Source organism: Colletotrichum godetiae (assembly GCF_030913485.1).
Source record: "Colletotrichum godetiae strain CBS 193.32 chromosome Unknown BDP55scaffold_7, whole genome shotgun sequence".
Lineage (NCBI taxonomy): Eukaryota > Fungi > Ascomycota > Sordariomycetes > Glomerellales > Glomerellaceae > Colletotrichum > Colletotrichum godetiae.
The window spans coordinates 191,509-203,732 of NW_026851255.1; the positions used below are offsets into that span (position 1 = coordinate 191,509).

General features: G+C 50.5%; 1 protein-coding gene across 1 annotated transcript; it reads right to left on the reverse strand.

The window, feature by feature from the left end:
• Window positions 1-10,098: 10,098 nt before the first annotated feature.
• BDP55DRAFT_712142 (uncharacterized protein) lies at window positions 10,099-10,858 on the reverse strand (the record flags this gene model as incomplete). The annotated part of the gene is made up of 3 exons (XM_060578198.1): window positions 10,099-10,444; window positions 10,504-10,563; window positions 10,717-10,858. 3 exons carry the CDS (start codon window positions 10,856-10,858, stop codon window positions 10,338-10,340), a joined length of 309 nt encoding a protein of 102 aa, XP_060433420.1. The 3' UTR covers window positions 10,099-10,337.
• Between the last annotated feature and the right edge of the window lie 1,366 nt (window positions 10,859-12,224).

A 12,224-nucleotide genomic window follows, 5' to 3' on the forward strand; every position in this document is an offset into this window, starting at 1 on the left:
TTGACCATGACATGTCCAAACAATCAGCCCGACTTTCAACACGCATCCGCCGTTGTTCAAGCCTTTGCAGATTACATGCCGTAGTCGGCCTACATGGACCCCTTTTTTCCCAGGTTTGCCACGTCTAGAGAGGCGCAAGCTACAGGGGATATCCGCACTGATCGAGTCAAGCTCTGAATACACCACACTCGCGAGCTGCTTGACGAAATCACGGCATCTCCATTATCAGACCCTCCACGAAGCAAGCCCCTGTTCGGAACACCACTTCGGATGCGAGCCGGTGTGAGAGACGGTCTGCTTAAGGTGTGGAGGGTTCAAAGGTCATGCCAATGCCCCCCTTGCACGTCCTTGAGGAGGGTGGAAGGCCGCGCTGGCCCAAGTGAAAACATAGCTGCCGTGGGGCCCTGCCTGGGCATTGAGGATGATTGACAAATAGCATGGATTCCCCTGCCTCACATTGGTGAAGAATTTCGCGCGGCGCGGGACGGTTGCAACCGCTCCAAGTTGTTTATTCCACCTCCAACAATTTGTCCATTGCTCCCTGCTGAGCACTCGAAGACTTAACGAGAGACAGTTTTGGTGGTTCAGGGTTTGCTGCTGGATGTTTGACCGAATTAATACAAAGGACAGAGACAATCGCGACATAAAATTGAATTTGAAATCGAATACGCAGGAGTCGTAGGGAGGCTTTGACCAACGACCCCTCCTCTCGTCCGCCGAGAGCTTTTACTAAAGCTATACAAAGTATCGTTCGCATTCAGTCACACTGGCCAAGGTCCATTAGACATCGAATCATTAACAATTCATTTGCGTGCGCCGAGAGACTTCTCATACAGCCAGAGGACATCAATCGTACTTACACTCGCTGTATGTATTTGTTAAATTTCGAACTTGTGGCGATGATGATATAGGCTAGACCCTACTGGCGACCTGTTGCGATTCTGCAAGCTGGCAGCGATGCCTTGTCTTGGGGAGACGGGAGTTATTCGTTCCGATTCGTGACAGCATCTTGAGCCAAAGAGGGGGGATGGCAATTTTCATCTGACAGGGGCCGAATAGAGGTAAATCCCACAATGACCTTACTACCGTACTTCTGTTTTGCTCCTCTCGTGGACTTCATGGAGAAGAGCTCCAACGACTCCTACCCCCTGGAAGACGTTGAGGCAGTGTGTCAGTGTGAGGAGGGCTAAATCCTAGGGTGGCTAACAAAACAGGTCCATTCGGAGCTGCACTCTTGAAACAATGCGGGCCATTTGCAGCATTTTCCGGTGCCCGGCGGCGCATGAGTAGTCACCGCGATAGACGATGACGAAGAGCACTATGGTACTTATGTCCCCCAACGTCAAGGAATAGGAATCGAGTTTGTTTCTTAGGGGCTGACAATGTCGGCAAGTCTCCAACGAACAGGGGCCTGCAACCAGACCAGCCCAGTGATAAGAGAGCTAGGGACGAGATACCAGGACGGCCAGCACCGCAGACTCAAGTGGGCAAAAAAAAACAGCGTCGGCTACGGTTGGCCTGACCCAAGCCTGGCCTGACCCAAGCCTAGACTGAGGCCTATCCATTTGCACTGCAATGGTTTGGCAGATGTAACGCCGGCATGCAGCTATCGTTGACGGCTCTTGTCGAGACCACGCGTTTGGCGGAGTATGCTGCCACAGACACCCGGTGATTGATGTGTTTGAATGTAACCAAACATGGAGGGGCCATGCTCATATGAGGGGTGAAGCCTCCACCTGCGAAGTTGACGACAGCATTGTAGTCGTCGAAGCGGTACGTACGGCACTGACATTTTGACAACTACGGATGGAGATCAGGAGGGGCACATGAGGGGACCATTGGTAAGCTCATGAGCGCTTTTTTTTTTTTTTTTTTTTTTTTTTTTTTGCCTTTCTTTCTTTTAATCTTCCTTTCTATTTCAAGCCCAAGCTCAGGGACAAGCCTTCTCCATAAGAGCTTGGAATGTGGGCGTGCCACTGCCGGGCGTCAATAACCTAGATGCTTGTTCGCTGGGTACGAGACCTGTCACGATAAAAATTTCCTTCAGTTGCGGGCTGATCGAACTATGCTTCGTCAACAAGAGCCGCTTTCCCATGGGTTACCGACGCGGCCTCGAGGCTTTGCAGAGCTTAAGACTGGGGCGACAAACCATGAGACGACTCAAGAGTCAAGGGACGCCCGGAAACTCGAAAAGGTGCAAGAGGATTTACGTAGCACATCGGCTTGAACAACTAGAATGCGCCGCGAAGTTACGCTACTCCACGGGGAAGGCGGATCACGATCAAACAAGGACAAGAAGCTTTCTTGTCTGTCATCTGGCATGCGGGATGCAGTCTAGTGCAGCTGCGACAAGCTTGCATCGATAGACGGGCTGAACGACGAGGATGCGACGCAAGGAAGAAGCATTACGCTGCGTAGCGAAGGGCGGCTGCGATTTGGCAGCGCTGACCATGACATGATGATGCCACACATCTGCAGATTCCTGGTCAAACTCTAAAAGCTGCGGTACACAGTACAGACTATCCGTACAGTCCTGCACAAGAAAGTGGGGAGGAGATGAGCCACTCACTCGAGGCAGGCAATCGGATTGTGGCGGCAACAGACACAGGGCATAAGTCCCGACTCCCAAGATGTGTGGGCAGAGCCTTCGACAAAGTGTGGGTTGAGAGGAGAAGGTCGATACGCATTTCAGAATCGACTAAGGCGGTTGTCAGTCAGTGAAGGATTCGATCGATACCTTGCCGAAATCTATGTGACGAGCCGGGGCCGAATCTATCCTCTGCGGCTGCAACATATCTCGTCCTCTCCACAGGAGTTTGTGCGACCATGCAGCGCAAAAGGTGGCAGGCCGCAGACAGAACTCTTCACACCAGTGCAGCCTCCTCGATTTGGTCTGAGCTGCAGGCGTTCACCTACTCTTGAGGCGACTCTGATCACTAACTTCACGGGCTTGACTGAGGCGTCTTACGTCAGTGGTAAAGCTTACAACATGTCATCCATCCACCATCCGTCCAGCACGCCAATACTCCCTCATGAGTTGTGCTCTTATTAGGTACACACATCGACAAAATCAAGCACCGGAAAAGGGAGCATCAGGTCGACACATGCAACATGACACACCATCCTCGTTCTTCACCCCACCACCTTCGCTACCTGTCACTGCGGCTTCTCATACCGTCCCCATTATTTTGGACAACCCTACGGAGGTGCGTCTCAATAGTCCTTGCAGTTGCTGCCAAGACCAACCCCTGCCATAGACAGGGGAGTCGACAAGGGGCTGGCTAGGGTGTGTACAAGCGGCAGAATTCGGCCACTTCCACCCACTGTAATTATCGTTAATTTAGCGGTAAAAAGTCATCAATTGAGGTCAATTAGTGGTCGTTTGACAGTATAATCCAGCCCGACGACCCTCTTTGTATTCATTACCGCCCTCTAGGGTAATTATCTGTTGGATATGGTGAGGTACCCTTTCTATCCATTTCTGGATCTCCTCTTACAGTAATGCTTTCTAGCACTTTTACTAGCAACGTACTGCTTTAGCCCGTGACGAAGGCGCCCCCTTCCTAGTGGTCCATCTCTTTATCCACAGCCAACAAGGTTTAATAGGATTAAGGTCGGGCAAATTACCCGGCTAGAAAAGCTTCGTAATCTTAAAAAGGCTATACATATAATAGATAAAATAATAGTCGTAAGCGGGTACCTTATCCTTTTATACAATTAGATTACTAGGTAATCCTTTAATATAAGGGAATAATTTAAGTAATAAGATCTCTTTACAGTATCTATACTAATCAATTCCGCCCTTACCGTTCCGTATTAACTTACCCGACTTCGTATTCTAATTAAATTAGAGTTTACGGCCCGGTTAATTCCGTAAGCCTATTCGCTCCATACTACTCTCGAGCTCCCACTATTAATATCGAACGGGCTTAAGCTCTACGTTAAGCTCGGTAATCACTACATCAGCAACCTTCCTCTTAATAGCAGTCTCGGGAATCTAATAATAGCACGGCCCTTTCAAATCGTATAAAAAAGACCCCTAAAACATGAATTCGGAATAACCCTTCCACCTCTCTCATATATACTACCTAGAATAGGCCTTGTCTAGGCAACGCTAGAACTTATAGCTACCGCAACGGTAGTTAAAGATAACCGCAGTCTCGTCTAACTATACAACCCGCTTCTAATCATCGAAGGTCTAGTATTAGTAATCAAAGTACCACTTAAATCGCTCTTACCATATCCTTTTTATTAAGCCTAGCTTACAGGTTAATTTAATCTTATAGAAGCTATAGCAACGAAGGATTTACTAAATAGTCATTACAGATACATTAACGCCCTCGTCCCTTAATAGGTCCCGAGTAATATCAATATAGTTCTTTTTACGCCTATACCGGTCGCAGTAGACCTTACGGATAACGGCATCGTTAACCTCTTTCGTCTATTTAGTTAAACGGCCATTTCGGGGGGCATCTTTATAATAGGCGGGCTTAATCAAAAAGGTAGGAGCAGTTAGGTCAAATCCGTTTTTTTTTATACAGGTAAGAACGTCATAAACAGTTCGAACTAGAATTTCTAGAACCTAAGAGACCTGTTCAGCAGTCCACCTAACAAGTCGACTTTATAAAATAAAAATCACTACCCTAACGCCTAGATCTAGCTTTTTCTTTATCGGCATCTCAGGATCTATACTAAGGAAAAAAGAGCAGCGTAATAAGTAGCGATTTAGCAGTTTTAATATTATCATAGGATTAGTGGTAGTATCGTAATAGCGGTATATAAGGTAAAATCGTTGCTATAGGCAGTGCTGGGGGGAAAGTAAGTAAAGTAGGTCAAGATCAATCCCTAGGCTCTTATTGGTTCAGATGGGCAGTAATTGTGGGTCTGGGGCTTGGCAGCGACTGCAAGGACTATTGAGACGCACCTCCGTACATAATACCTTATCCTGGGCCTGGGATGGGTCGGCAGCGCTGAGCAGACAACCACCACGACGGTGGTCAAGGGGGAGGGGGGGAGAAACTGGTCTTTTTTCCTCTTTAGTCTGCGGTGGGGGAGACAGAGAGCGAGCAGCAGGGAGACAAGTTACGTACCTCAAGCAGAGGGGCAGAGTAAGTACTCCGTACTCCGTACCTAGGAGAAAGAGAGAGGAAAAAACACTGAGAAGAAAAGGTGTGTGCCCCAGAAGCGGCCAGCTCGGAGCCAAGGGGGGATCCCGGCGACCATGGGCCTGCAGTAGGCCCGCATCCCTTTTTTTGCCTTCGGGTGCGGATGCTCTCCCACCCCTGCCGGAGGTTTGGCTCTTGGCAAGGACTTTCTCGGGCGACACCCCCTTCCCTTCCCTTCCCTTCCCTTTCCTCGCAGTGGCCCTTGTCCCTGAATTGAAGGCCTTTCGCTAGTAATGGCTTTGCAGACAGACAGCTTCAAGGTCTCTTTCCGCGGAGGTCCTCCTCTGTAAGCCCTGGGCGGTGCCTGTCCCTCCTCTCCTGCCCTGCTCCCCCCGTCTCCCTCTCGGTGTCCGAACATTGTACCTACAGGCTATGGATACTGCGTCTGCTGCTGCTGTGCGCTGAAGAAGTGAGAGGTTGAGTAACGGATAGGCGGGCAAGCGGGCTTTGGGGGGGTCGGGAACAGGGAAGACGGACTTGGCCCCGAAACCGCGAAACATGTCTCCTCTTGCTGTCTCTCTCATTTTCTCGCTCTTTTCTTCATGGCTAAGCCGGAACGAAGGTTTCTGCCTGGTTTCTCGGTCATTTCTCTAAATTGGCTCCTTATCTCCTTGATATTCGCATGAAGGCTGAGTGAGAGAGTGAGAAAGAGAGGAGCCTGAGGAGATTGGCAGCGTTCTCGCCTCTTGTCTCGTCCCGGTCATTGGGGGGGGGAGAGTTTGCGTTACTAGAGTTAACGACTTACTTTTCGGTCCCTCTTGTCCAATATCCCCCGACAGTCTTAATGCACCCGTGCTATCGAGAAGCTCCTCTCCTTCCCCCATCCACAGGTGCGCGCGTCGTCGCGTTCCCAATGGGAAACGACGAGTCATTGTGGGGGTTCCTCGGTGGATCACCTAGGAGAAAGCAAGAGGAAGAGTACGGAGTACGTACTCACGTACTGTTGTACTGTGCCTCTCGGCCACTGTCTACCAAAGTATTCGTACCCGTACCGTGAGGACGACAACGACGACAGCTTACCGTAGAAACTCGAGCAACTCGAACTTGCGCTAGCCCGTGCCAGCCCTGCTAGCGCTATGGCAGAATCGTAATACTGCCTAAAGTGGTTAAATGCGGCCGCCACCTATTTTTGGCGTAGGTTAATATTTTGATCGATCTGACTAATGAGAGCTCGCCGTCGAGGCCGGACCTATAATTGATATAATTTAATAATTATTTTGGCTTTTTCGTTGGTTTTGAGCTTTTTTTGTCGAATTGGCAAAAAGGGCAAAAGTGTTAATTGGAAGTAGTCGTATGTAAGTAACCGAGCCCCTGATTGTCCCCTGGCTTACTGCCTCTAACGGGCCCCTATTTATACGGCGGTTGGACTGTCGGGTCGACGAACTGCCTATTGATGCCATCACGGACTTCCTCTGCTGTGAAAATGTACTTTAACCCGTCGTTTAGAACAGCGAAGTCTGGAATCTCCTCTTGTAGCGTCTCCTGCTCAATGTGGGCTTCTACGTCGAAGAGCTCCCACCTAGTGTAATCGATGGCCTCGGCGGGTACGTCTTTGATCCGGATCTTGTCGACCTGGCTGCTATCGGGCCGAATAGATATTCCGTACTGTAGGAAGGCCTGGCTGACTATTGAGCCCTTCTCGTGGGCCAATTTAGCGGCTGCCGTTTTGACTGTTTTGGTGACCATTATTCTCTTTATACCTGTCTCCTACTTGAGCTCTTCCTGCTTATTTAGCGCTTTTTCTTCCTTGTTGAGTATGTAAGCGTCGGTTGCTTCTGAAAGCCACTGCTTGAAGGGCTTATTGACTGCGGTATCGAGAGGTTGGAGGAGGGAAGTGGTCCCTGGCGGTATGAGGCAGGGTGTGATGTGGTGCTGACGTAATAGCGTAAGGATGGAATCTGTCTTATGGAAGGAAGCGATATCTATTATTAATAGGTACTCGTCTCCCTTAGTCAGCGTTACTAATTCCTCTTTAATCTATTTTTTGAACAAGTACTCATTGTTGTAGGCAGTCTTGTTGAACTTAACTGTCACTCCTTCTGCGTATAATAGGCCCTCTTTTTTCTATAATTGACCCCCTTCCTCTGCGGGCTTGCTGTGGAATATTATTTTCGGTTTAATTTGTTGTATGCCGTTGGTGAAGATGTAGAGTATTAATGTGGCCTGCCGCTTGCCCTAACCGCTGCGGTCGCTCTTGCTAGCCACGGTTTTGGCCCCGACGTCGTTGTATGTGTAACCGTCTAGGTATTTGAAAGGAACTGGGGTCTCGTCGAGGTTGAGAATTTGCGAGTTAGGAAATCGACGGGCTGGACTTCCGAGTAAATCTCCGACGTTAGACCGTTTTACCTTAGCTAGGGCCATTTGATTAACTCGTTGGATAAAGGAAAGAAAGCTGTTGATAACTTTGAAGTACTCAGTGGGTAACTTCGTTGCCTGTTTGGTAAGTCGACGTTGGGTAATTCTTATACGATTCTGGAAGCCACGAAACTAACCGGGGGAAAAAATAAAAAGATGTTTGCTGTTCGGGTTCTGTTGGGCGAAAATCCGCTTAGCGGTCCTTTTGAACTAACTGGTATTAACGAGCTTTTCCTCACTTTGTCGTTGGCGGAAGGCGCCGTATAGCGCTGTCTCGAGCTCTGGCTACTGAGGGTGGTAGGCGTAGTTAGAGGACCGATTAACGATTAACTTGCGGTTCTGATACCAGGAGATAACCGTGCTTCGAGGGACTTTGAACTAATCTGCGGCTTCCTGGTATGTAGGACGTCTGTATATCCCTGGGAGCTCGGTCTCGCCCTGGCGTAGCCTCGGGGGGTAAATCGACTCTTTGTCGAGCTTCCTCATGCGGTGATGCTCTAAAAACATCAGGACGTTGACTTTGGTATCGTGGGTATAGTGGTGCTGGCGGCGTTTGATTGGGCTATTTTGCGGTGTATATTTCCGGTTTTTGATGGGGGTAGGAGTAGGCCCGCGGCGCTTAGCTGCTGGAGGTGTAATTGGCACTTTTGCCGTATTCGAATCCTTCTTGGTAAGGGCCCGTCGTGAGGGCATCGTGGGCACGTCGACGAGGCCTGTGGTGGAGGTGTAATTGGAGGTATAATTGACAGTATAATTGGTGGTCAAATCGGTGATGTAATCGGTGGAAGTGGGCAGTTGGGTAGGAGTAAAAAATGGAAAATAATCACTTACCGCCTTCCGTATACGGTTTAGTCGATTATATAATCGGATAAAACTGATCCCTCGAAAGGGCTTAGTGTGGGCCGCTAGCAGGGCTGGCACGGGCTAGCGCAAGTTCGAGTTGCTCGAGTTTCTACGGTAGTATTTCTTTCTACGGATAGGCGTGGCCTGGAGGAGTGGGCGTGGGCGGAGGCGTTCGACTGGGGAGCTGGAGGAGCTGCTTGGGCATGGGAGAGCTTCTACCTTGACAGGGCCATCTAGGTACGTACCGCATCTCCCTTTTCAGCCCCTGGCCCCTGGATCCGGCCCCGGTGAGTGGCAGAGACAAGATGCAGAGAACAGAGACACAGAAACAGAGACAGAGACAGAGGAAAGACAAGAAGTAGACAGGGGGGGGGGGGAAGCGAAGCTCTTGCGGGCTCTTGCAAGTATTCGTACCTGCTGGATGTTTCCCACTGTCCTGTCTTGCCCTGTCGCCTCGCCCGCCTAGTGTATACCCTGGGGCCTGGGCCTGCCCCTGTGCCTGTTGACTGACTGTACCTCGCCTTTCGAGAAACGACGACGACGAAAAAAAGAAGAATAACAGAAGACAACGGCGTGGGACAAAGACTCCAGTATTGTTGCGTAAGGTAAAGTGAGTTATCAGCTTCCGCCCCCATCCAGTCAGTATCCGTTATCCGTACTCTCTGTTTCTCCACGCCTGAATCTTTGTCACTTGGCCTTTTCTTTCTGCTCGCTCAGAAACGACTTGTGGGGTTTCCTTCTCGTCAACCCCTTGCACTTGGGCAAGTCTTGCTGCTCACCATTGCGACGTTCCTATGGAGCAGGGTTGCGACCGAGTGAGCGGATAGGGACGTGGTACGGGTACGGATACATACTGGCAGTTTTCACCTCCCATCGATGTTGTCAGGCACGGAGAGAAAATGGGAGAGTTTTCTATACAGAGTATCCGCAACTCCACGCCAAAGGGTGTTAGTAAAACCGCAACGGACGACGACTCTCATTCGGAGAACAAGAGACAGCCAGACCGGGACGGACAGGAGGCGACGCAAGGCTACCATTCTGTAGTAGCTCATTCTGACCATGCATTTCACGACGCCAATAATAAAAGGCTCTCTCCGCATGCTACCTTGACTTGGGCACCACTTACACCGTCGCTTCGCTTCGCTTGCTCCATGGCACTCCATTCGCGTTCTTTGCCCAAACGTTGAACGTTGAGCTGGCTACCCTTATCCGTAGTCACGTACGGATAGTCTAACTATGGGACAGTCGTTTGCTGGATCAAGGGTTAGCAGTTTCTCTCTCTCTCTCGCTCACTCTTGCGACGGCGGCCCCGTCTCATCCGTCACGGTTGCCTCTGCTACTGCCACAGTAGCGTTTTTGGCTCAGCAACTGCGACAGCTAGTGTAGATGTGTGTAGTTTTTGGTCTACTTGCCTGCTACTTTCTCCCTGGTGTGGCAGGATCAACAACAACAATTCTCATACACACAAAGGAAAGGAAACAACCGCAACGTTGGGGTTCTCTTTCTTTGTTGGAAAAAAAATAAACTGCCCCGCTGGCTGCCCACGCAACGGTAATCGCAGCCGCAACCGCATGTCGGCAACGGGAAGGCAAAAGCCTCTTCTTGAATTTGGATGTTGTGATTCTGCGGATACACCTTTTTGAACTTCTTCTTCTTCTTCTTCTGCTGCTGCTGCTGCTGCTGCTACTTGACCGACCCTTGCTTTGCCTTACCGTCTCCCTCTCTCTCTCTCTCTCTCTCTCTCTCCCTCTCGCCATCACGCTCTTTTTCTGTTCCCAGTTTCCTCGTGTGGTTTCGGTTACGACATTATCGACGTTACCTCGACTCGCTCTTTTCTCTACGCCTACGGTTTGGACAGGGGTGGACATCATCTTCACTTTCGTGATTTTCTTGCGTCCTTTGGGAGCATGCAGCCTACCATCACGCACATTTAACGCCCGCTAAGGAGGAAAACAAAAACCTCAACCCCCTCCATCAAACCGGCAGTCCAGTCATACCTTGCGTCAATCGTCCTTCAGAAATCGCCTGACTGCTGTCGACATCTGGGCCCGATTGTCTGTGTGTGCACATCACATCGCCATCTACGCCGACGCCATCACACACATCACACACACACACACACACACACACACGCACACACCTTCTTTTGATTCTCCAACACGTTGAACAACCTTGTTCATCATCTTGGACCCGGACTTGGCTGGAGCTTTTCGAGATCTCTCTCTCTCTCTCTCTCTCTCTCTGTTTTTCTCTGGCCCCCCTCCGCGTTATCTCACTTTTGTGGCTCTCTTGCTGGCTGGCTTTTGCGAAGCTTTCTACCCAACGACTGTGCTTCTTTGCCGGGAGGACAGACCCCCGACTTTGTCCGTTCGTAGGGAATTGCGGCCGTGGCTTGCGGAACCTCCACCACCACCTCCACCACCAGAACAGCCCAGCGCCAGCAGCACAAGCAGCAGAGAGACGTCGTGGAAAAAGAAACGCTCCTCACATCTCATCTTCAACACCGCTCGTCCTCACCTCACAGACGCGCTCCCCAACCGTCACCTCAGCCCTGCTCACTCTCCATCCAAACCAGCACCGCTTTCCCAGGGTCCCCCTTCCCCCATAGTCATCACCAACAGTTTTTATTTTATTTTTGTTCATTGCTTCTGTGCTCGTGTACCGTACAGTGCAGTACCTACATACAGTACCAACCATACCCGGGTCTCTCTTTTTTTTTTTGTATCAGATCTCTCTTCCTTCTTTGCAACATAAAGCAAACTTATCCCCTCTTCTCACACACCTTGCCAACGGCTACCTCCACGGACAGACGATCCGAGAGGAGAGTAGAAACTAGAGGCCCTTGCTACCGGCATACCTAGAGCGTCTCATCATTACTCTGCCGCCTCGACTCGTCACATTGGGGCCTTGCTTCTTCTTGCCTGCTTTTCGAGCTGTGTACATCTTGAGGGTCCATTGGCCTAACGGATATCACTCCCACTCATCACCCGTTTTCCCGCTTCCTTGCCCCAGGTGCAGTTGAACTTGCTCGGACGCTGTGGGTTGTGCGGACTTCTCGGTCCCGGCATATAGCCAGCGAACAGTAGGAGTAGACAATCATTCAACCTGCGGGTGTGTGTTTGTGCGCTTGCAGCTTCCCTCACTCAGTCATTCCCCCTCAACTCAAAATACCAATTCACCCAATACAAGCCCGCCAACAACGTCTGCCTTTCAAATTCAACTCCTTCTGTCCCGTTCTCCGGACAGCCCATCACTGCCAGCCAAAAAAAAGTATTATATATTTATATCAAGGCTATTCCGTTTTGAACGTCTGCGACCTGACGCACAGAACGACTTACCTACTCCCCCGTTCTAAGGATCGCCACGCCCGCAGGGCCGTCCGCCATCTAAGTCTGGCGCGTGGTTTCTCCTCTCGGTTGATCTAATCAATTTCTGTAGCAAAACCAGGCCGGCCCTACCTGGCCTGCCAGCGCTCGAGCGTCTCCCACATCAAAGGCCCGCCGGCGAGGTACGACGCCGGTTACGGTACATGCCAAAAGTCACTCGACCTACCTTACCCTTACCCTCCTCCTCCTGGTACTCCTCCTCTCTCCTCCTCCCTCTCCCACTACCCTACCCTACCCTACCGGTACCCCTGCCTTGCCTCTCCTCTCTCTTACCCGTCTGCACCGTCGAAAATAAGAAAGGGCCCAATCGGTACTACCTCAGGTACCTAGGAGCGTACCTCACTCCACGCCTCCACAGCTCCCCTATCCCCCTGCTCAGAATCCATACCTCGTTCCAGGGGCCCCTGGAAGAGCAACCTGCCCGCTCCAGCAGAGCAGAGAAGCACCACTTCTTTTGAATGCAATGCTATATTGC